The sequence below is a fragment of the Ammospiza nelsoni genome, chromosome 9, assembly GCF_027579445.1.
Source record: "Ammospiza nelsoni isolate bAmmNel1 chromosome 9, bAmmNel1.pri, whole genome shotgun sequence".
NCBI classification, from domain to species: Eukaryota; Metazoa; Chordata; class Aves; order Passeriformes; family Passerellidae; genus Ammospiza; species Ammospiza nelsoni.
Genome location: NC_080641.1, coordinates 18,035,347 through 18,059,818, shown reverse-complemented (window position 1 = coordinate 18,059,818; position 24,472 = coordinate 18,035,347). Strand labels below are relative to the sequence as shown.

General features: G+C 39.7%; 1 protein-coding gene across 1 annotated transcript in view; it reads left to right on the top strand.

The window, feature by feature from the left end:
• Positions 1-23,830: 23,830 nt before the first annotated feature.
• PLPPR4 (phospholipid phosphatase related 4) overlaps positions 23,831-24,472 on the top strand; it is a 31,012-nt gene continuing 30,370 nt past the window's right edge. Inside the window, exon 1 of the mRNA XM_059478111.1 lies at positions 23,831-23,985. Coding sequence (XP_059334094.1) covers positions 23,908-23,985 — 78 coding nt within the window. The 5' untranslated portion in view covers positions 23,831-23,907. The remainder of the gene's footprint in view (positions 23,986-24,472) is intronic.

Sequence of the window (24,472 nt, the reverse complement as noted above, 5' to 3'; positions counted from 1 at the left end):
TATCTAACCATGAGAGATTCATTGTCTAAATATGTCACTGCAGCCAGTGATTCAGAAGTAGAACACTTCCATCTGGCAACAGATGGTCAAGATGGATCTTATTTACTGGAGAGTCCTCTGCTAAAAGAACTAGTCTTCAAAATCTGTATAATCAGATAAGCAGGTTCTTTCTAGTACTATTGCCATGAGAAACCACACCTGAATGTTATCTCACAAGTTCAATCAACTCTGTCTACACCTACAGCCTTGCTTAATCAAACATCCTTCTGGGTATCACAGCCAATTCTGCATTTCACTGCTGATTTTCCCATTGATAACGTGCACATGATGTGTGTAACAGCTGTGCAGCTCTAACGTTAGCCAGTGCTCTCTATCCTTCAGTGTGCTGTGATAAGCTTATCCCTCTGTCCTTATGACTGAGGGATGCTTGCAGCTTCCTACTAGCATTTGCCAAGGATTTGCAAAGCCATCCCCTCAGATTGAACCTACTGCATTGTTTCGCATGTGTTCAGTCCCTCATTCATGAGAGGCAGTGTCTGTGGGAGTGACAGATGGCTGCTAACCAAGTTGGTCTATCCTATTTCCTCCCTCACTATACCGCGTATGCGGTGCCCGTCACTGACTTTTTTCTCTAATGGTTTGTGGAAGAATATTCCTTAGCTCAACAGCCTAAATAACCATCCAGTATTTACTCTTTGTAAAACTTCAATAGATTCTGTTTCATGGTAACTAGAAAAAAGGAAAAAAAAGGTTACTTTCACTGAATTACTTGTTCTTTGGGAGTTGTTCACTCAGCTCTGAAGAAAAGGGCTTAAACATCAGTTCTACTGGAGAGTTGAGTCATCAGATAAGAAAAATCAGCTCTCCCATTTTTATGTGATGTGGTAAACAAGAAAAGCACTGCAGAATTAATTCAGTGCTTGCTTTGGTCACAGGATCTGAAGTGGCTGTTGCCATGGGTACATAAAATCAAGTATTTAAAGGGGATTTAAGGACATGAAGGAGGAAAAATGACAACACATCATGGAAGATTCAAGAACTGTAGATGCCTGAAGAAAATGATGATCTGGAACACAGAGACATGGAAAAGAAAAGGAGCCATTCATGCAATGAACACAAGATAGAGGAAAGACAGCTCACTGTGCTATCAAGGTGCAGAAATAAAAAGCAGAAACTGGCAGGCACAGCAAGAAGCAAAGAGCAGCTTGCTCCATAAGAGCAAGGGGCAATGAAAATAAGCAGGGTCATGAGGACATTGAATTGCTTTATACAGAAAATCATAAAAGTGACAGGAAAAGGACAAAAATTAGGAATAAAGAAATAGCAGAGAGAGGATAAAGGGAGAAGCAGCTTTACAGCATGAAAACTAGGTATGTGTGAATGATTGAGGATTTTCATTGAAGGGTCTATGAGCAAGTCAGCAAAGCCAATCTGGAGGAAAGCAAAGATGGTGTGGCAGGAGCAAAGAATACTTGTCCTGAGCTACAAAAAGTTATCATGGGAGAAAAGAAGCAATCATTAATCCTACTTCATGCTGATAAATGTCTCTGCAAAGTTTCATCAAGAACAGGATCAAAGAGCTACCAGCCAGGAAAGACTGCCTTCTCTGTCTTTAATGGAATTCTTCCAGACCCAGGAGAAGGAACATACATGAAATATGGTATTAAATAAACTGCAAGGTGACTCAATGTGTAATCTTAGAAGGCAGGGTTTAGGTTAGTTGGTCAGTCAATAGAGGACTTTTTTCTGATGAGAGACATTTTAAGGAAGGGATTTTAAGCAAGCACAGAAGATAATATTAAGTAGTATCATAAGTGAGTCAGTGACACAGCTGCTAAAATCTGACTTTTAAGATAAAGTAGTTTAAAAAACCCCAACAGTAGGCAACACCTGAAAAGTATTTGCGTACAGGAAAAGAACCTCTAGAGGGAAAGTTTGTTGAAATAGCAGTTGTGATGAGGATAATAGCATCAAAAAGAACTTGGCCACCTGAAAAGGGACATAAATGTAAATAAAGTAAAATGACATTTCACAGTTAAAGATGTGACAGATGCTAAAGAAATAAGGAGGGCTACTGTGGATGAAGCAGGATCTAGGGGGGCAAATCAGTAAAAGCAGTTCTAGTGAGTAGTGCCAAAATCATGTGATCACCACAACTGCATGCTGAGTCTTTGTTGTGAGATCAGAAAATGTCCATGTAACTGTTCTTACCTCAAGTCACTCTCTAGAAAATACAAGGCTTGTAGGCATCTAACAAAGACTACTGGGACAATGGCAGTACTTGAAATTGTGCAATGACATCTATGCATTTGAATGAACCACTGAAAGCTTTAGCATACTCTGGGAGAACCACTCTGTGGGCAAAGAGGGATGCAGCTTAAAATGACATCTACACAATTAAGCATACAGCTCATAATTTCACACACACTGAGTTGAAAACTATGGGTATAGCCATGATCCGTCTTCAGTTTAGCTACTGAAGATGGATCATGGCTATACCCATAGTTTTTTTCTACTTGGTTTCTAGTTAACTTCCCTAAACAAAATGAATAAATGCTAAATGCCACATAATACAAAAGAGTGCAAATGCACCCCACTGCCACAGACAGTCAGAATTATTTTCTAGTTTTGTTTTAAATAGCATTAGTATAGTGTCTGTTCCTGAGATCCAGATGCTATTGCAACAAAAACAGTAGAAGAGATAGATGGAAAGACAAATTAACATCTTACTGAACATCTTTTAAAAAGTGTATTATGAATAGAATTTTATCAAGGTTGGCAGCAGTAGTAATAATAGAACAGTCAATGACTACTTCACACTGAAATCTGGCACTGACAATTGAAGGACAACTTGAATTGTGATATTTGAAAGGTTCTGGAAGAGAAGTTAATGGTTCTTGATAAGGGCAGTTTTTAATTTCTTTTTGTCATTCTTAGAAAGAAAGGACTAATGACCTTGCTTTTGTTGTTGAAATCAATTGGAATTTTGGTCTTAATGTGCAGAAAGACAGGAAGGTAGTTGTTTTAACATTCACCTGAGACACAAATAAAATTCTCACTTCACCTGCTGCAATCTGGGAAGCATTATATTCTAGAACTCTGGAAATGATACATCTGGTTTGGTTATCCTACTAACAAGACAAAAATAAAATCCTCACCAGAAGGAGTATGTCCATTTGGCTGATTTTTGGTCACTTTATTGGCTGTTTAAGCTCCTCCTTTTTAAACTGTCTCATTGGATCCCATGCTGGCTATCTGGCTTGGAGTGAGGGAGGGACTGTGTTAGGCAGAAGGGCATTGCAGCCATCTAGCACTATATCAATATAAACCAGGGACTTCAGCAGAAGTGCTTTGGCCACTGAGGCACTTACTGGATTTGCTGTTTCCTTTTCTATTTTCAGAGAAAAAGGCTTTATGAAAGGGAATTTTTGGTGGCTGGAAAATGAAATATGCTTTACCATCTTTTACTGATAAATATTACTGAACAATTATTTAGTATCCTACATTTTTATAAAACTAAGATTCTGAACCAAATCGTAATACTTCAGAGATTTATCCAACTGTCTTCAGTGGAACATTTTGTGTAAAGGAAGAAACTATTTTGGGGATCAACATTTGCAACATTTCTTTCCATTTTAGCTGTCAATAGCAATTTAGAACTATGTATGAAATTATTAAAGACCTATCTAGCTTTATAACTTTTCTGAACAACCACTGTTGCTCCAGAAAACATTTAACTCCAATAATGTATTGTTTTGTAGAAGGAAAAACTTCTTCCTATTCTGAGTAGTTGATCTACTTATGCCCCAAGGCTTAGACATTCTTGGTGCTATAGTGCATGCAAATATATGTAAAGTTCAGCATGAAAAAGCATCATATATAGAATTGAACAGCTCTACTGCAGAAAGCATCTTCTCTCAAAATCCAAAAATCATTTGTAAGTTTGGAACTGCATATTAGCAGAAAAAACTACTTGAAAAAACTATAAAAATACAGAATTTTTTTTAAAACACCCCATATATTCCCTTCTGCTACACTTTATTCCCCACTCACAAAGCCCTTGAAATCAGCAGAAACATTCCTGTTTACATCCTGCAAGCTTTGCACAGTTTCATCCTGTTAGATGAACATCCTTAGAAATCAGACTCCATTTTTCCAGAGAAGTTGTATCCAGTTTTGCTATAGTTGTGTGATGCTTTGGCTACTTATTTACATACCAATTCCTCACTCACTGCATACAAAAAGTGTTTTTTAAGCTGTATAAATACACATGTACCGGATTTAAAAAGGTAGTCTGTTGTATGTCCTGCACTCTAAGATTTTTGAAGACACAGCAAGGCTGCATATCAACCTCTGCTCTGCAGAGCAATCTTTAGCTATAATTAGTCTTCCTAAATACTAATCAGCACTTCATCTATTTGAGTTCTTATAATATATTCAATTCCCCAATGCATTAAAAAATGTTTCACTGCATATTTCAATCTCTGGTTCATTTCTTCCAGAGGATAGATAATTTTAGGTGATTAAAAATATTAAAAATTATTGCCATCCTTAGCAACATCAGTTACTTGTTATGCCTGTTAAATCAACGTTGTAGAACCTAGGACAAAGTAACAAGAGTCTTTAGGAAGTATCCATATGCATTAGGCATTCATGTAAACAAACTACCTTACATGCTTTTAATGAAATTAAATGCTTGTGTTGTAGGAAAATAAGGTGCCCAAAGTACTTTAAAAAGGCAATGAAAGGTAAAGGCAGAGCGTGGCAGAGCACTGGCCTGGGGAGAGTCAGGACGATGAGCAGCAGGCGAGAGGCTGCTCTCGGTGACCGTCTGCCCACACACAGCTGCTGCCAGGAGCAAGAGGAATAATGGGATAAGCATGAAAAGCTCTAATATCATGTGACTGCTTCTACATTATAGGAACTTACTGGGAAAATGAAAAGAAAAAAAAAAGCCAAATATTTGAGTCTGTTTTTTGACTGAGAATTTTGATGTATAGTCACTTCTGAATGCACTGTGTCGATGCAGTGGAAAATCCCAGCAGGAATTGTTGGTGCCAACTGAAACAGGATTATGCATACATGACTGACAGTCCCTCACAGCTAAGTAAGGAGCAATGCAAATCACTGGTGATTGATTTTTATTAATCAATTATGCTCAAAAGACTGCAGATTTCTACCTCCCATAGCAGAATTCCTGTTTGACTGCCAGGGCTCGAGGTGGACGTGGGCCTTGGTGTCACCCTTGTTGTGTCCCAGGCAATGCTCCCCACCCATGCTCGCCCCCAGCCCCAGCCTGGGCCCCCCGCGCCTCGGGCAGCTCTGTCCGGGCTCCCTTTGCTCAGCCTCGACCTCAGCCCCTGAGCAACAGCGGGGAAGCTGGATAAAAACACTGCTGGCACGTTCTTGCACCGTGGAAAGGCGTGAGGAGAAGGAGGAGGAGGGGAACTGACCCGGACAGGACAGGCAGCGCCGCGCTCGGCAGAGGGCTCCAGCCCCGCAGCCCAACACGGCCCGGGGACACCGCTCGGCCAGCACAAACCGGGCTGCACTCCAGGGTTAAGCTATTTGTGGACTTGAAAGAATAAATAAGCTGCATGCTTCTCCTTCATACAATTGTATGGAGATCATCTTTTTCCTAGCAGAAAAAAAAAAAAAAAAAAAAAAAAAAAAGATCTGTGATGCTTCTGCACGAGGAACTACAGAGTCTGGAATAAAATGGCTCATGTGCTTTTTGTTTCTGTGCAAAATCCACCACACAGATAAGAGCAGACGTAAGGGCAGGAAGCATGCTTGGGTTCATGTGTCCATGCACTCTGCATTAGCAACATATCATAACTTGTTCTGCTTGAGTGAACAGAGTGAAATACTTGTTCTCTCTCTTATTAAAGATGCTCTTAAAAAACATGCCTGGATGTCAGTCTCTGCTTCCATCTTCTCCTTTACTGAGTGCTTTCTAGGCTATAGAAAAACAATGAAGGAGCCAAATGCAGACAAAAATGAGCCTTAGTACTGAAGAGCAGTACTATCTTTGTTGTTGCTGATAACATCACCTTAAAAATATTTGAAACAGCTACTTAATTGAGCCTAACATGAAATACAGAAGCAATCTGGCTGGCCTGATTTTGAGTGTGTGCTGGGATTACTCCCTTCATTGCAGCACAGTTGCTTCTGAAGTGTGCCACTGCAAGTAGATCATCTGAATTCTAAATTAAACCCTCTTCACAAGCATATTCAGCCTATACTCCACACTTTATATCATGCCCAGCAATATATGTTCCCTAGAGAGCAATACAAGCAATAATTATTTCTTTTTTATTAGTCATTTTTAGATATTAAAAAATGAGCAAGGTTTCTTTGTGCTCAGTACTGTCTGTTTATCCAGTTAGTGGCACACCCATTGATTGTTTTCGGGTCCTAAATTGTACAGTAGAGGCTAATTGTGCAATAGAGGACAAATGTACATCCTTTCCCTCACTTCCCCTTATACAATAACGTGTTCATTCTCAGGGCTACAATAAGCAGGCTAATTGCAAGTGCATCAATATGAATATGGATTGATACACAGGAAATTGGGCAAAGTTACAAAGGAGTGTGAAGTACAGAGGTGGGCAACCTTCACATGCAGTGTGCACAGCTAAGATGCGGCAGTGGCTGACATCACTTCATCTGAACTGAAAGCTGTCTGTAGTTTTAACTGTAAAGAAGATCCCAAGGACCCTGATGGTATATTGATCCCCCATGAGGAAATGTCATTGAATTTAGTGTATACTAAGACATTTTGAACAGTTTTGTAGTATTTACTCTAGAAGAGCAATGATACTCCCACTGAATTTCACATATATTTGCTTTTCTTTAAGATCTTTATGCTGTTTCTCTATGAGATTGTCCACTTGAAAAATAAACATGTTCAGCTTTATGCAAATTTAGAGAATTTTGCATATGAGATAGTGGATATTCTAAATATTTTTATTCTTCAGTATTTATTGCATAAACAAGCCTCCAATCTTCAATACACATTCAGCAAGGCTGAAATCACACTGAGAAACTCTCAATTTATGACTCGTACCCTGAAGATGAAGATTCTCTCTAGCAGAGATATTGTCCAAAATAGGGAGATTTTACTCCTCATGATGCTCAGTGACACATGTAGCAAATGATTTCTTCAGAAGGTAAAAAATCCAAAGGGAAAGAGAATTGCTCTAATGTCCCCTGTAATGTGACAGACCACTGGTGCAGAGTGCTGTGTGTGCTGTGAAGAGCCATTTGTAGGCAGAAGATGCCCCAATATCACAACTGTAACTGCAGGCACAATTCTGAGCAGGCTACAAACAGCAGGCTCTCCCTAGGCAGCATTCATGGAACATATCCCTGCAATGCCTGAGGTGGTTGCCATCCCTTCTCTTTGGACTACACACAGGACAGATTTTGTATATTTATTTTCCTGCTGAATTTGAAAGATTAGAACAAAGTAAATGCAGCATTGAAGCAAAAGTGAATTAAAGGGAATGTTGGAATTTTTGCATATTTCTATAAACAAGGGTTCCTCAATCTTTGGCTGAAAGTTCAATTTATTTCAAGAAATCTATTTAAACTAAAGCAGGAAGATTTTTTACCATTCTTGAAACGTGTCGCGCTATTCTTCTCTGACTGGTTTTTGTTAATAGAGATATCTGAAATAGGCCATGAAAACAGCATATACATCTATATTTATTTATATTGATATTTATATTGATAATATATTTATATTTATGCTTATTTTATATTTCTGTTTATTTGTATTTATATTTGCATGCACAAATGAGACTTTGAGTTAATATAGCCATAACAGCTTTTCACAAAGTAGTACATTAGCACATTTAGGAGTTAAGACTAAAATATATTAAAATATCATAGCACTGTAAAAAGAAGGAGTATGTAATCCTAATAAAAATGTCTATTTTAATTACATCACTAGCAATTTGAAATGGAAAATTAGCATTTTAGAGCTAAGGATGAGAGGTGCTAAAAACACACAGTGCCATACCATGCAGATTTTCCTCTTTGGTTAGCTTTGTTTCTGTGGTAATGGGAGTCAAATTTTTCTTCTCCTTTTGGAGTAGAAAACTAGCAGGTCCAAGTCAGTAATTTTTAAGGGGTCCATTATCCTATTACATAGAAATAAATGTAACAGTTCATTAGATATTTCAGAGCAAATGTTGCTCTGCACTCAAACTGCATCATACAATACAGTCCGTACCTGGGAGTGCAGTGAAAATGACCAGCTCTTACCCAGAAAGGACAAGAAGTTTAACCCCAGAGATTTATCACATCTTTTATCCCTGTGAAATCTGTGGGCAACAAAAGGGTCCATTTTGGAGCAAGGAAGAAGAAGGTCTCTGCACTGAGCTGAATGCAGCAGTTATGGTGGGGCAAAGAGCCATGAAGTCAGGGCTGCCTGGTGTGCTTTCACAATTGCAGGGCAGATAAACCTTTATAAAACACAGGCTGCTGTAACAAGGAGGACTCTACTCAGTGAAATACAAGCTTGTGATTTCATATTTCCTGTGTTTCCACCACAAACATAATTTGACATGACATTAATTGAAGATACATTCTAAAGACTGCAACTCTCAGTGGATCTTAGTTCAGTGCTATATATGTGGGATGCATTCTTTTCAAATTAATCCTGACACTCTAAGAGACAGATTTTCCCTGGCATAACCTGGGGGATAAAATACATACCAAGGCCTGGGTTTATCCAAATTTAGTTATTTAACTGAAATACCTCAAATGAGGACTTCCAACTATATAACTTGATGATAGAAAAGTCAAAAGTCAACAGAACTGTGAACTACAATCAGGGAGTAGATTAGGTCCTCCTAAAACCTGAATTGATCTCTGGACATGCCTCTGTATCACAGAACACACCCACTCCTTCCATTGAGTATGTGGGAAACTTGGGCACTGAGCACCTAAACTTGGGCAAAATTAATTTGTGCCCAAATATCTGGCCCAGATACCTGTGGCTTCCCTGTGGAATGGAAGAATACAGCACTATGGGAGAGTACTGTTGGACAAAGAATGGGAGAACAGAACTGTGCTTGTGAGACATCCAAGAACTTTGCAATACCCATCTCACTGGGGAGGTAGAAAAATGACCCCTCTTTTCTTCTGTGACAAATATTCAATACAGCTTTAGCAGGAGTCCTTTTTCCTTACACAGCTACTTTCATTAAACATGGATCACTGCACTGCTGGGCTGACAGCATTAAAAAAATACCAATTGACCATCAAACACTTCATAATGACCAGTTTTCTTTCCAGCATTATTAGGCTTTATATAAATGATAAAATGCCGTTACTCTCCAGGCTACCTTAGGTATTTTCATCACAACACATATCCCTGAGAATTTTGCAAGATAGTCTTGCCTTTTCAAGTAGGAGAAGGAAAATCCTGACAGAAGAAGATCAAGACAACTTTATGTATTTCAAAGTAAATATTCCTTTTGATGCTCCATCTTCAGAGCAACTGTCCCAGTTTTCCCAGATCTCATGTTTGGGGCAAACATACAGGACATTCAGAGAAATATGACCTTATAGGGTCCTTTGCCTATTTCAGATTTTTAAATTAATATTACCTAAAATATACAGTAAATACTAAAACACATATTGTAAGGGAATGAGTATTCTGTTTTTATAAAATGTTCCAAATGTTCTTATGTATTATAACCATACTAAGTCAGCTCCTTTACTCGGTGGAGCTCTACAAATTTGCTGAACTAGTAATCTTTTCTTTCTGTAATGTATAGTCTGAAGAGACATAAAAACAAAGCACTAGGCTATGTTCCTAAGTCCTACTGGAAATGAAAGGAGCTGCTCTGAAACACCAGGAAGCAATATTTGGTTCTAGTGGTTTTTGCTCACAAGGTGGCTATGTTTTGAGTAGTTCCTGCCAGGAAGGTATTTTGAAAGATTCATTAGATGCATTGACTTCAGTCATGTGCTATTTTCACTGACTTAAAATAAAAATGAAGGCAGAATCAGGCTATTTTCTGGTTCAGAATGCAGCTGTTCTACCCCGGATGGCATAACTAATTCATTCAATAATAATCAAGGAATTCTAAACCAAGATAGTCTAGCAGTTGCCAGTTGTCCATCATTTTTTTAGTTTCCCCTCATAATCAGGCTTGATTGAGAGAACATAGGAGGAAAAATACATACATTATGCATGTGTAGTCTGATCTGTGATAACATTTCCCTTCATTCAAGAAGACAGACAGTCATTTTCTCCTGGCTATGCCTTCTTGAGTCCTTCTTTCTTTCTTTCTGCTTAAAAATATATGTTTTACAGTAATGATCCAACATTATATGGTACTGAAGTGATGTAAGCAATATTAGTGGGGCAGGAAATATCAATATCATTACAGCAAAGTTTAATACTTTGAAAGCTGAATCCAAATTTCAGAAAGGAAGAGTCAAGACATCTTAAAAAAATCTCAAGCAATTCTACACAAATCTGTCCTGAATGTATATCAAATAAATGTGAGCTTTATGGATGTATGATTTAACTTTTTTCTCCCATTTACTCTTTTTTTCAGCCTAGAAAGGAACCATGAATTTATTTCAGTAAGCTGTTTCTTTATAAAAACAAAGGAGTGCAGTTCCTCATGAAATACTTTAAAATACAGTTTGACTGAAGTCATCACCTTCAACTGGGCTCAGATTTTTTCATTTTAAGTGTAATACAGTACTAATCTAAAAAATGATCATAAAATAGTCAGGTTTTACATGGTAGACTACCTGTATTGAAATACTAAGCACTTTCCATTAACAATAGTCACAAAATTATTTCCTTTACTTCTTTGCATCTCCTAAGAAAACATGAAGGAACCAAACACACATTTTTGTTGATATTTTTAAGCAGAAAGAAAGAAAGAAGGACTCAAGAAGGCTCTTGTTCAGCACCATCCCTTACTAAGCACCATATTTTGAAGGGATTGTGGCTGTTTTACTAAATACCATTAGTGTCCCAGGCACTAAATAGAGCATAATTGCATGAAAAGATTGAGGGCAGAATTACTAACTGAAGATGCAAAGGTTTCCCTTAGGCATTGCAGTGAAACTCCTACCATCTGAACTGAGCAATAACCAACATGTCCACACACACCCTGGCTGCACTCGTACAGAACAGGTTGCTTAGGCCCAGTTTTCATCAACAGCTCTCTCACAAACCAGCACAGCACACACATGGATGGGGCAGGTCCATGTCCTTTGAAGCCATCGATGTTATCAAGTGTGAGTGAGTAACTAATGCCATCTGCAGCATCTAATTGCAGGTGAGGATTCATTGTGCAAAGACCTCAGCAGGACTCTTCCATCTGAGGTTAAGCACTTGTGACTGGAAGTGAGGGGAAATGACTGCTGCTGGTTTTCAACAATTTTTACAGAGAAAACTCTTGAAGGAAATGATCTTTTCCTGACATACTGATTGCTGAAAAATCCATTCCAGATAAAAATAGCACTTAAAGTAGCAGTTCACTCCCAGGACATGGAGTAGGTAGAAAAGGTCAAAGGTGAGGAACAGCTATGAATATTTCCTTTTAATTTTTGCATTTAATGCAATATTAATGCATGTCCCATTATATCAGGTGTAATCTTCACCTCTGTATCTTATTGAAATTCTTCTTTCTTGGGGTGGATTAACTAGCAGCAAATAACTCAGAAAGAGGCTCTCTCTTCTTCTTTTTATTATGAAGTAACCTATTATCTATAGATCTTGTGGTAGCAAGGGTGAGCTTTAAATCAATGCAACTTTCATCTACAGAGCCATGTGGGGATTGTCCTCTCTCCCTAGAGTCCACACAACTCCTGAAGTAAAAACCCACGGAGGAATACTACACTTATCCTGGCAAAATTCTCATCTTACATGCCAGAGGTGGTTTTAGGAACAGTTTTTTATAAATCACAAGTGACTATAATTATTTTTATACCACTGCTAAAAAATCAGCTTCCATTTCTCCCATATTCAAGTTTTCCAAAATGAAAAAGCTGATCTTACTCAGAACTGATATCCAAGACATTTGATCACTACATTGCTAACACTACTGGTTCACTCTATTTTCATAACAGGAAAAAATTGGAAAAATAGCTGATCCATATAAAAAAATCTCACCATTGCTTTGTCAACCCTTATTTCTTACCTTTCCTATTTATCATTTTAAAAGACTCTTTAGAGATTTGGAATATATTGAGGAAAAAATAACTTGAGAATTTAAGTTAGTAAAAAAATGACAAATTATTACATAAATACAATAATCTTATGTGCTACATTTAAAGGGGAAATCTGTGAGATAATTCATAGAACAATGCTAATAATAACAACTCCTATTTCTTGTTTTGTGAAATTTCTGCATGAAAAATCATCCCATTGTGTCATTAAAAATGTGTCATTGCATTAAAAGAAACACTAGCCATGGAAAATACCCATTGAAAGTCACAACCTCAGGTTCACTGTTTCCTAGAACTTCATCTATTATTTGGAAAATCTTCTGGAGACACAGCAGGAGCTAAGAATTGCTGTGTTGTCATTCAGTGACAGTGTGACTGGAAGAGATAAGACAGAGGAGGAGCTGAACCTCACATTACCACACGAGATCCTAAAAATTCTAGGGACAGTAGAGGAGTCCCTTAGCTCCTCTGGGAAGAGGACTTGGGCAATGTTGGCAGAAATTGTGCCCAAATGAGTAGCTTTAGAGTTACAGTAACTCACAATAACAACAGACTTTCTTCTAATGGCCTCACAGTTCTGAATTAATTATAATTTACATAACGGTCATACATCTCCTAACACTGCAAAGGATATTATCTCCATTTTACAGAGGCATAAACCTCAGCACAGAGAACTTATAAGAGTCAAAAAAAAGTGTAGAAAAAACTTAATGACAGAAACAGCAACTTTTTATATTCTGTGCCAATGCCACCATTCCTCTTTGTAGAAGGTGAGTTTATAATCCTATTTTTCTAGGTTTTGGGTATATCACTCCTGGAGTCACATAAATGAGCGGGAAACTGAACCTCTTGAGGAACAAACTAAATACACACAAGGAATTCTCAAGTGTACAAATTAAGCAAACTAAAACCAGACAAAATTTACCTAGTCCTCTGTGTAGAGAAGTTACTTCATCAAACAGAGGATGAAAATATTTCAGGCAAGAATTGAGATCACTTAATTGAGAATGCCCATGAAAACAAATAATTGTTTTGAACAAGGAGAGGTGAAGGCTGATCCCCTGAACCTGTCAATATCTCTCATCACATCTTTGATACACCAGATATCCATTACATATATTCTAAATGAAAGGTTGGGTCAACAGAATGGAAAAGTTCACAATACTGATAGCAATGCACAGAAGCACATTTCAAATGCATTTTCCCAGCACTTAAAAACAATCAAATCTGATGGTAGGAATTTGATGTAGAACAACGTATCTTCATATCTGAGAAATCTAACTAGGCAAGGGATTAGGGAAGCAGGACACTGGTGATCTGTTTGGAATTCCATCTCCATGCATAAACTGCATGTTTCTTCTGCCAAACTTTGCAATAGGAGATACAGCTTTCCACTGTGTTCCTTATGTTACCCAGCTAAAGTGGTGCTTGAGCTGCCTGCACTGCAACATCCTACTGACTCCAGCACCCTGGGATTGCTATCCTGGACTCTATTAGCTGGGCACAGATGAGAGATACCACCCCATAGACAGCAGTGGAGTTACTAGGATGAGAGAAAGAGAGGCTTCCTGGATACATCTTCAGTCACCTTCTTGAAAAGCTCTGTGCTAAAATGCTGAAGGACAAGTAGACAGAAGGACAGGACAGAACAGAATGGAACAAGACAGATGGGACTGCCAGCCATACCTTGGACAGCTCCTTAGCATCACTTCTGCCAGTGAACAGGGGACAGTGCCACTGGACAGCAGCGACCAGGGTACAGGTAATATTTTGAGGGGTATGGTAAGCACAGGGCATGGGCCCAAGTAAAGAGAAGGGTGTCATATTGCTCTTCACTTCCAGGCTCAGTCTCCTGGTTTCTGCTTTCTGTCTCAAATAACTTCTGCCCTAAGCAGAGCTGGTTGGCTGCCAGTACACAGGAGACAGGATGATAGGGAAAAAGAAAAAATTGGAGCACTATGGAGAAAGGTACAGGGAGTTTGGAAACAGATATGCCAAAGGTAAACAGAAGAGGGTGAAAACATTAAAATGGAAGACTGGAAGAGCTGGATGACGGAAAATGATAAGGAAGGGAGGATGGGAAGGAGGCAAGAGAAGTAAGAAACTGTAGAGGAGGAAGCAAACAAGATACTGAGGTAGAAGAAAAGAAAAGGTTTATAGAAAATTGACTGATAGAACTGGGATGGTGAAATGGCAAGGAAAATGGGGAAAATATGTGAAATAGATATGAACAAGAGATGCACAAACAACTAGAGAGCATAAAATAAAATGCAAACATACAAAATTGTGTGGCAAGAGCTGAATTACTGAAATACGTAATCCATATTATGGGCAGTAATACCTGCTTCTGCAACATCACATCAAATCTCCAAACCTCACATCTATATCCCAAGACAAATCAATACTTATTATTCCGGCCACCAATCCATTAACAGATTAATAGATACGCTTTAAGTCCTGGGAAAATGTTAATACTTTCCATCCTCTTAACAATGACCACAATTTTGACATCAGAGCGATTTAAAATGTAGCACTTTAACCTGTTTAATTTAGATGATAGGGGCCTTCATTGCTTAATTTTGCTTTTGTGCTATAAATAAACTAGCTGATGATATCCAGGAGTCATAAACAATTTTCCTCTTGTAACAAAGATGGTGACAGGGTTCATCTGCATATTCATCTAGTTGCATGCACATAAACAACAAAGTTTTGTGGATTACTTTGCCCTACTTCTACTATAGTGAAATTTACAACATTACAATCTTTTAACAGCAGATCAGACTCCCTGAACTAATTTCCAATGTGAATGAAAGGAACTATTCCCACACTCTTATTTAATTATTATCAATTAAATGTAGAATTTTACAACAAAATGTAAAACTTTTGTGTTACCAAAGCAGTAAAAATGTAGAAAAAATAGTTGAAATAAACTACTGCCATTAGAGAGACAGATGACCCCATTCAAAGAATGGTAAAATCAAGTATTAAGCAGTTACAAAAATAGTACCTCCTTCATTTATTTTCCTTGGGTTTAGACATGTAATTTGTCACTGGTCACAATTCCCAATTTATCACTAGAATTTGTATCTGGAAAGCATTCTACCAGAGCAGGAAGGCAAATAATAGTAATAAAAAACACATGAAAATTACATTCTACCAAATAAGTACTTACATTGATATTCTGCTATCAAAGACATTTAAACTCCAAAAATATAAATCCTTCAATCAACATAAATGAACTCCAGGGAAAGATGAATAAAGCTACACTGTTGTTTGTATTAATTTGGAATTAATTACATTTTTGTAAGGTTTTGGGTCTTTGAAAATTCAACGGTTTGCTTTTTAATTTGAGTTAGATGAAAGCTATCAATAATTCTATTTCAGTGCAATTCAGGGGTACTGTTGAAAAATGGTCAGAGTGACATCCCTTTGTCCACAATAGGAAAAGAGATTGTAATGAATTTCTGGTCTCTAATTAAGCTGCAATTTGAAATCCTAGTATGTAAAATGGTGTAGGCCTTTTAAAGTAATATCTCCAGGAAGGAATGCCTTATTTTTCATGGACTTGCAAGTGTTTGGATGAAGTTACAGTTTTAGCTCAATACAGTTTTTACCAAAGCAAATCACTAAGGGCTCCCTTAGCCTACAATGATCTGTAGCCTCAGGCAATGCACTGCTCCTTGCCCCTCAGCTAACTTACAGCTGCTTGTCTGTCCATAAAAGCCATTTACTCCCACAGCAATGAAAAGGAGCTTGTCTCCTTTTGTAGATCTCACCATCTTCTTCATAGAGCATCCCCTCAGGGTGGAACTCCCTGGAAATGGCAGCTGAATTTTACTGAATTTGGCTACACAGCTTCTCTCCTCTGTACATCTACAAAATTAATGATAAAAAACTAATTCCTCTAAGTTATATGAGCAAAGCTTTAGTCCCTCACTTGGGGGATTCTTACACTGATAATTCAGAAGCCATAAAAATGTCAGATCTCTCAGAGGCATTTCACTAGGCTGAGGGACATAATGCAGAAATATAAGGCCAGCAGGAGAATTCTCCACCAGCCAGTCCACAAGGTGGAGGCCTGCAGGAGTTATGCTTACTATAATATTTGTGCTCCTGAATGCTTCCATAGCCTGTTGTTCAGGCAACAAAGTCAAAGTACACTTGAGCTACTTTGGTTTATCTTAGGTAACACTCTGTGCCCTAATTTCCCAAGATTTTATACTATTTTCTTTCTATAGTGTCAAATGTGTCGAATTCAGGAGCAACCACCCAGGGAAAGCCAGTGCTAAAAGCAGTCATTAAGCCATCATATATATCTTGTTCCCTGCTTTTCCCCATTCTTTTTTATCCTACTGTTTGTGTTTACTGGAGCAGCTACACAAAACAAGAACTTACTGCCACACTATGCCATGACCTGCACACAGCTCAAGCATCCACTTCTGCTTGCACTGTTGCAAAATCATCATATATCTTCCACACATCTTAATTTTTTTTCTGCAAGTTACACCTAATAGTTACAATTTTCAAAACTCAGTGAGAATTCATAACGGCTTGAAGGTGTTTGAGGTATTCCAGTCAGGAGAGATGAAGAACTGCACCAGGAAAATCATCCCCTTACATGATATCTTATTATTACAGTTGCCATCACAACTCTGAACTTTAGCAAGATACTTCTGTGGTGAATGCTTGTTGACTGTTCACATCTACATTTCCATTTTTAACAGACTTTTCCAAATTTAATTCAGCAATGGTTGATTTTAACAGCCTTCTAAGCATGATCACAAAGAGGCTGAAAGCCACCTGACAGCTCTTCACTCTCACACTACAGAACCAAAGCACAAAATCATTGTATAACCTATTATATTTTTGCCCAAGTGCTAATTTTATAAAGAACACTGTTGCTGGGAATATTCAACTATTTTTTTATAATCCAGGTATTTCTACTCAACTTATTCATAAATCTGGTTTTTATTCACTTTTATTCTAAGAATGATAGACTGATTCCTGCACCATGCTGTTTCTGCATTTATTCAACATTGACTGACAATGAGTTTTTCTGATGATGCCTGATGATGTTGATTTTTTTTCAAGGAAAATGTTATACAAATAATGAAATAAGTATTTCATGGTTTTTTCCTTTCTGTTAGTTCAGTCATAGTTTTCTGCTGCTATACAGTATAAATAGTGAAAATTAATATTTAATAGTGTGGGGCAGGAGTTTTCTTCAGTTGTGAGGCTACCTCATTTGTGTCCTTGACAACGAACAGCACTATGATTACAGACTTTCAAAACAATTGATGTACTCATATGGAAGTTAATACTGGACTTCAATATTGTAAAAATAAAAGATTTTTGTCTCTTTGGAGCATCTAAGAGGACTCTGAAAAATACAACTTTTAGTACTGTAGATATTTTTCCGCTACCTCCTATGAAAAAGACCATCTTGTGTTGTTACAATTCACTTGCTAAATTTCCTTCTCAAAGTCATGCATGCTATTCTCAAGTTGCCATTGTCAAGGAATTTGAAACATGCATTTTTCATAAAAAATCTCTATTTTGAGAAGGTGTTTGTTTAAGCTGAAAAAAACATGACATCAGAGTCTTGGATGTGACAAAACTATGTTGGAAGCAAATATGTGCAGTGGTTAGAAAGGGATGGACTAATAAATATCAACAGGTTATTGTAGACCTGAAAATGTCAAACAAGTGTACCAGTCCTTTTCAGACACGGTATTTCATATAGACTGCAGGGCAAAGAGAATCTCTACTGGGACTCCAGCATTTCCATTTAGACAAATGGGTTCTACTGTTAATTACATGACTATATTTCTTACTCAACCTGTCTCTGCCTGAGCTCATGCACTAAATGGCTGATATCTAATTAGCTGGTGATAACTTGCCCAGATTCAAGCAAAATATTTGTGACAGGTCACTGCACAATATTCCAGATTTGTTTTACTGATATCTACACAAAGTTGCTTTAAAGGGCATTGATATTCCAGAAATGGGCTGGGATTTTCACATTCTGACATTTTCAAGCCTTCATGCTAGTAATTAAGATCTTAAATACAGATGTGTGCGGGTAAGAATCTACCATTAGCATAGAAATGGGCACAGTCCATAGTGAGCAAAGACATCAGCCAGCCACAAGACAGCTTCAATAAAAAGCCACATAACCACTCAGCCTGTTGCTAAATCTCACTTAAGGGGAAACAGTTTATACAAACCACAGTCCAGCATTACACTTCTGCAGCCACATGCCTTGCAACCCATAACTTGCCTAAGGCCAGAAAGCACAGGCATGTAAGTCTGCAAAATACTATGTAGATGTGTTCATAAATAGTATTTAAAGCCACAGATGCAGAAAAATGATTCTAGCTTGACTCATGCAAAAGATGGAAAATTAATTTTTCAAACCAAACACTACAGTGTAAAAGGCAGCAGGAAAGCCAGGAATCATTCAGAGTCATCTGCTACTTTAAAGCTGTGACCTATATCTAGCAGCCAAGGAAAAGACATTAGAATACAGAGCTTTACAAACAACAGGAGATTATTAGGCATAGCAGAGAAACGATTGCTTGTTGCAATTACAACTTCAAAGCAGAATTTAACTCTCCCATCTGCACTGTGCGTCTCTTTTGTATGTTTTGAACTTGTTCCACTATGAATCTCCCAGTGCTGTCACATGCCATCTATCCAAGAGTGGTATGTGCTGCCAACATGGGATCTACAGATGGGTCAAATGGGAAGATTTTGCCCTGACATGAAAAAGCAAGGAAAAAAAATCCTGCACTTGAAGAAAGCTAATGCAACTGTTGATAATTAAGGGCATGCCCTTGATACCATTCAGCTATTAAATTTTGCCATATCCTGTAATTTTTCCCTTTCATAGCATTTATCAGATTCATATGAAAGGTACCTTGTAGATGCTGGAAAAGATGCTGCCATGTTGTCTGGGAGCCAGCAGTATTTTTCCTCCAAATAACAGACTATAGTGAGGTAGTTGCACCAAATATTAGAACACCTCTTCATCAAATATTCATAAAAATTTATCTGTTTTATGACCAGAACAATCTTTTAAATGAATGACTAAAACAAGCAATATCCCCTCACTTGCACAGGGCAGATTTACCTATGGAATATATGTGAATACAACACACACAAGAATTCCCCCAAATAGATTTTCCTGAGGGACTGGGAGTTTGGGGAGGGAAAGAAGAATATATGTACAAACACACACTGCTGCATTTTTGAATTCTGATATGTCAAGCAAAGCAGAACAAAAAACATCTGTCAGTTCCACACAGAAAAGCCCAGCTCCCATATGCCACCCTTTCTCAAGAGAGGATTACTCTTTTAATATGTTGAGTTCACATCATCTATTCTGCATTCAGTGGGCCAAAGGAAAAAAAAAAATCTTTCTATATAATATGATTTAACCCTGATCCATGCACACAGCCTCAGAAGTGGCCTTTCTGTGGGGAAATTGTGTGGTGACCAGAAGAAAGCAGGTTTCCTTAGGCTACTAAGCAATGGTAACTGTAACTGCAGCTGCTGCTGCAGCCTCTGGCCAAACTTCTGCTTGCTACAAACCCCCAGAGCCACTCTCTGACCAGGTAATCTGCAAGGCCATAGACTCACCAGCTCCTCTAAATCTTTGTCTCATTATTTCATACTGCTTTTGCAAGTGGGTTTATTCAGTGATGTAACAGCGGTCCCTGCTTCTGCAGTGTGCTTTCTGTTGCCATGGAAGCAGTGAAACCACAGCCATTGCCCATGTCCAGCACATACCAAAGCCTGGGAGCAAAGGCAGACTCTGCTGCAGAGGGAAGAGAGGACCTGGACAAAGAGACAATGACCTGCAGTCACATTTAATGCAGTGCAACTTTGCCAACACACTAGATTGTACTGGAAAAGAATTTCAAATCAGGTTTCTAATAACTGTGGCAGCTACTGTCTGCCTGAGAAGCACAAAGAAGGTGCTTTCTTCACCTAAAGAAGTTTCATCAACAATGCTTCTTTAGGGGGCCAAGGTCTTGGGTCAAACAGAGCTCTAAAAAATCAGCTTGCAGTCACCAGGGGCACCTACTGATTGCTGAGTTTTCTTTTTGTTGATGGAAAAATAAATCACTCCCAAAAACTCATTCTAGATGAGTCAGAAGAGACCTATAGTCCATATCTACGAATTTCATCTTTTAGTTCCCCAACTCCTTTAAATTTTTTTATGAACTTGATTGGTTTTGCTGAAGCAAAGCATAAACAAACAATTTTATGCTTTATGCTAAATGGTCCATGACACTTCTCTGAGTTTGCTTGAAGGTGGGTAGAAAAGCTGTCAGAAATAGTGCAGACTCTGTAAATATGACTATCCAGCACATAGATGCATTCATAAGTCACACATCACCACACTTTCTTGTAAGACTATCATGATTGAAATGGACCAGAGGTGTTTCTGGTTTAGTTACCACCAACACATTTCCTTTAGAAGATCATATGGATGAGACACTCATTGTGGTGGACTGCCCTTGGACAAACACCAGGTGTCTACCAAAGCCTCTCTATCACTCCCCTCCTCAGCCTGAGAGAGGACAGAAAATATGAGAAAAGGCTAATGGGTCAAGACAAGAACAGAGAGAGATCACTCACTAGTTACTGTCTTGGGCAAAACAGACTAGACTTGGGGAAATGAGTTTAATTCAGTATCAATTTATTAGTAAATTTATTGTCAACCCTATTGGCATCTAGGAATCCACTGCTGGCAGCACACCAAGGCTGAAATGGTGAAGTGGCACCTTAGCTGTACCTTGGTTACTTATTCCTGAGAAGGTGATTGTTCTAGCTGAGTTCCAAGTGAGGACCTAAGTGAAAGCCCAGAGAGAAGGGTGGGAACCCTAGACATGCCCATGGTTGCCCATCAATGTCACCTTTAGATGAGTTCAAGACAGAGACCTTGTCCCACGCTGGGATGCAAGCACTTACGAGCCTTTTCCTTCTCTGTTTGACTAGAATCCCATGCAGCTGCAAGAGTCACTGAGCCAGCTGTGCCAGAGCATGCTGACAGTAGATGTAGCTGTCCAGGTCACAGGTTTCCAGCAGTGCCTGATGCCTCTTTGTGAGGCTGGGGATGACAAACAGTTCTTTTGCAGAAGGTGTGCTGTGGGTGAGGAGCTGTGTCACCAGGTGAAGGAGCTACAGGAAGAAGTGGACAGGTTACTGACTATTCAAGTGAATGAGCAAGGTTATTTTCAGAGACACTACAGTCTCAAGACTTTTGGGAGTCTTGAGCCTCCAATGTAGTGGAGAAGCAGGTGGACACGGAACCCTACAGGGTAATTAGCCAGAGGACTGTTAGTCAAGGGCCTGTTAAAGATGAAGGCTGGAACTGGGTCACTGTGCATATCAGGAGGGAGGCTCATCCTTCTCAGTGTTTGACTGACCAAGAGAAGTGCTCACAGCACCTGACAGAGTTCAAGAAGCATTTGGACAATGCTCTTGGGCACATGGTGTAACTCTTGGACATGGTCTAGGGCCAGGAGTTGGTCTTGATGATCCTTGTGGGTCCCTTACAACTCAACATGTTCTGTGATTCTGTGGCAAGCTATGTCACTGACAAAAAACAACCTCTTCAGCTAACTCATATGTAACCCCACTCCTAGCTCTACCAGAATCAAACACAGTGGACTAGCACAACTCTTCCTGCCCTTACAGCAGCCACACAGCTTGCATGGTATCCTTCACATCAGAAACATATTTATAGTGAGTTTGTAGAATAGAGGCTGGCTACTACCTTTTGTTTCACTGTACCTATCATAAATGCACTCTTAGCAGGCCTTTAGGCAGTCCAATGATAAAATATAACTTAGAGGAGGAATTTTTCCAGTTTCTAAAGTTACATCATAATGTGAGCTTGTTTGTTCATTTTACCAGAGAAGAACCTGATCCTCCTGATTCTCCCAGAATAGAGCAATTTTGTGTGAAACAGAAAAAGTACTCTTGAATAATTTTTATTAGAGTATGCTGATTATTTTCAAGCCAGATTAATGATTTCACAACAATTGAGGCGGATACAGTAAAGGCTTTTAAGTGGTATCACTCATTACCCACTCTCCTCAATAATAACCTATTTGGCAAGCACAAAATCTTACAACAGCTCCTCAACTCTTGCTGTTTTACTTGGGATAAACCACCAGGAAAGTTAACAAAAAGTGACTACTTCTATTTAAAGGCTAGACTTGTACTGATGGGTATGAACCACTACTGGACACCCCCACAGCACTCTTAGTAATTTCCTGGAATTCAGTGCTGATAGACAGGAACAAATCTCCTCTGCTCTCAGATCTTCTGTTCCCAGTAACCCCCCTGGCTATCTCCACCACCTAGAGGCCCCTGACCTGCCTTTTACAAGGCTACCAACAATTGCCCTGACTCCTGAGCCAGCAGAAACCCTTTAAATCTTTCCTAACAGGGTTAAGACAAGAATATATGTTGGTATGGCAACGTGTGCTGCAGCTCTGAAAAGTCTTTTTCAATGATTTGGAGTCAGACTACAGATTTGCCTTCCACACCTGCCTGCAGGCATGAAGGACATTTTTGATTTTACCCTCTCATGAAGCTTGTCTACTCAGTACAGAGCATGGATTGGCATATCCACTCTGGATAAATGGAAAGAGAACAGCTAGAAAAGGGGCTGATGAGAATCTTCACCTCCATTGCCATAGCAGCCAAAATACTAGCAACCATCTGAACAAAAACAGCAGGTAATTTCCCATTTTCCCTCAAAAGGAGAAAGACAGGAAATAAACAATGACTGCTTGAGTCACACTTCTCTCCTTGTACATTAAAGCTGAACATCATAATGCAGGAATGAGCTTATAGGCACAAGACAACTTTTGCAGACCTTATTAATGTGCTACAAAGAATGTAAATGCTATCTTTCACAGAGAATTCCTGAAGGCCTTATCCAGGGTACCTCTCACTGACATCAACAGGATCTTGCCTGAGAAAAGGCTGCAAACTTTGAGCCATAAATAGGATCTTAGCACATTTCACCATGGAAACAATTGCTCGGGTTAATTCTTTTCTCTTCAAGACTGTAGCAGGAACTGCACCAGATACTTGACAGATCAGAGAAATCACATGCCTCAATATTGCACATGGGGTTGAAGAGCTCAGTTTGGCTCAGTCCCAGTCACACTACTCCCCCTGACTGGCACTAAGACTGAGGTGAGCTGTCATTAACGTCTTGATTTCAAAAAGAGTACACCTGCAAGAAAAGAACATCGGTTGTATAGGAATGCTATTCCCTGGAACGTTCTACTGCTCTGTTTCAGAAAAAATATTTCCCAGAAACAAGATAAACGCCGCAGACTCCCCAAGGAGCACACCGAACACCCTGATGCCCTCAGGGATCTCTCGACCCCGTACGTGCGCGCCCAAATCTCCCGCCGCAGCCAGAGCATCCCCGCGGTGCTGGCGCACCGCCCGGGGCTCCCCGGTGCCGCCCGGCCGGCGCGAAGGAGTTAAGCTGGCCGGGACCCCCGCCCGCCGAGCCGGCTCCTGACGTCAGCCCCGCGCACGGCGCAGCGCTCGGCACGGCGGCGGCGGCGGCGGAGGAGGAGGAGAGCCGCGGCGGGCGGGCGGCTGCGAGCGGCCGGGGCAGCGCTTGGCCGCGGCGCCGCCGCCCGCAGCCCCGCCAGCATGTCCGCGAAGGAGCGGCAGAAGGGCAAAGTGACCAAGGACAGTGTCACTCTCCTGCCCTGCTTCTACTTCGTGGAGGTGAGTGGCCGCTACGCCGAGCGGGCTGGCCGGGGGCTGGCGGCGGGCGCGGGGAGCGGCGCGGAGCCGATCCGCGGGGAACGCGGTGCGCCCGCGGGGAGCGGGCTCGCCTCGGTGCTCTCTCCGCACCGTCTGATGCAAAACCCTTACGTGATGCTTTGTCGCGCCGGAATCAGCATCGAAGCTCCCCATAAGGAGCAGGGATAAATTAATCTCATCTTTCGAGCCTTTTGGAGCAGGAATTATTTCTAAGAATTACTGAGAACATGAAAGGGTTTCTCAAATATATCGGACTATGTGCACAGGAGCTTCTCGGGAGGAAGACATGTTTCAAGAAGGGTTGGCTTCCAGGCAAACGCCGCTTGCATTGCTTTGATAGAATAAAAATCACGTTCCTAAGGGAATGCTTAGAAAAATAGAAATGTTCTTAAATTGGTAATCACTGATATATTTTTGCTGACCCCCGAAGGGTATGTTTCCTCTATCA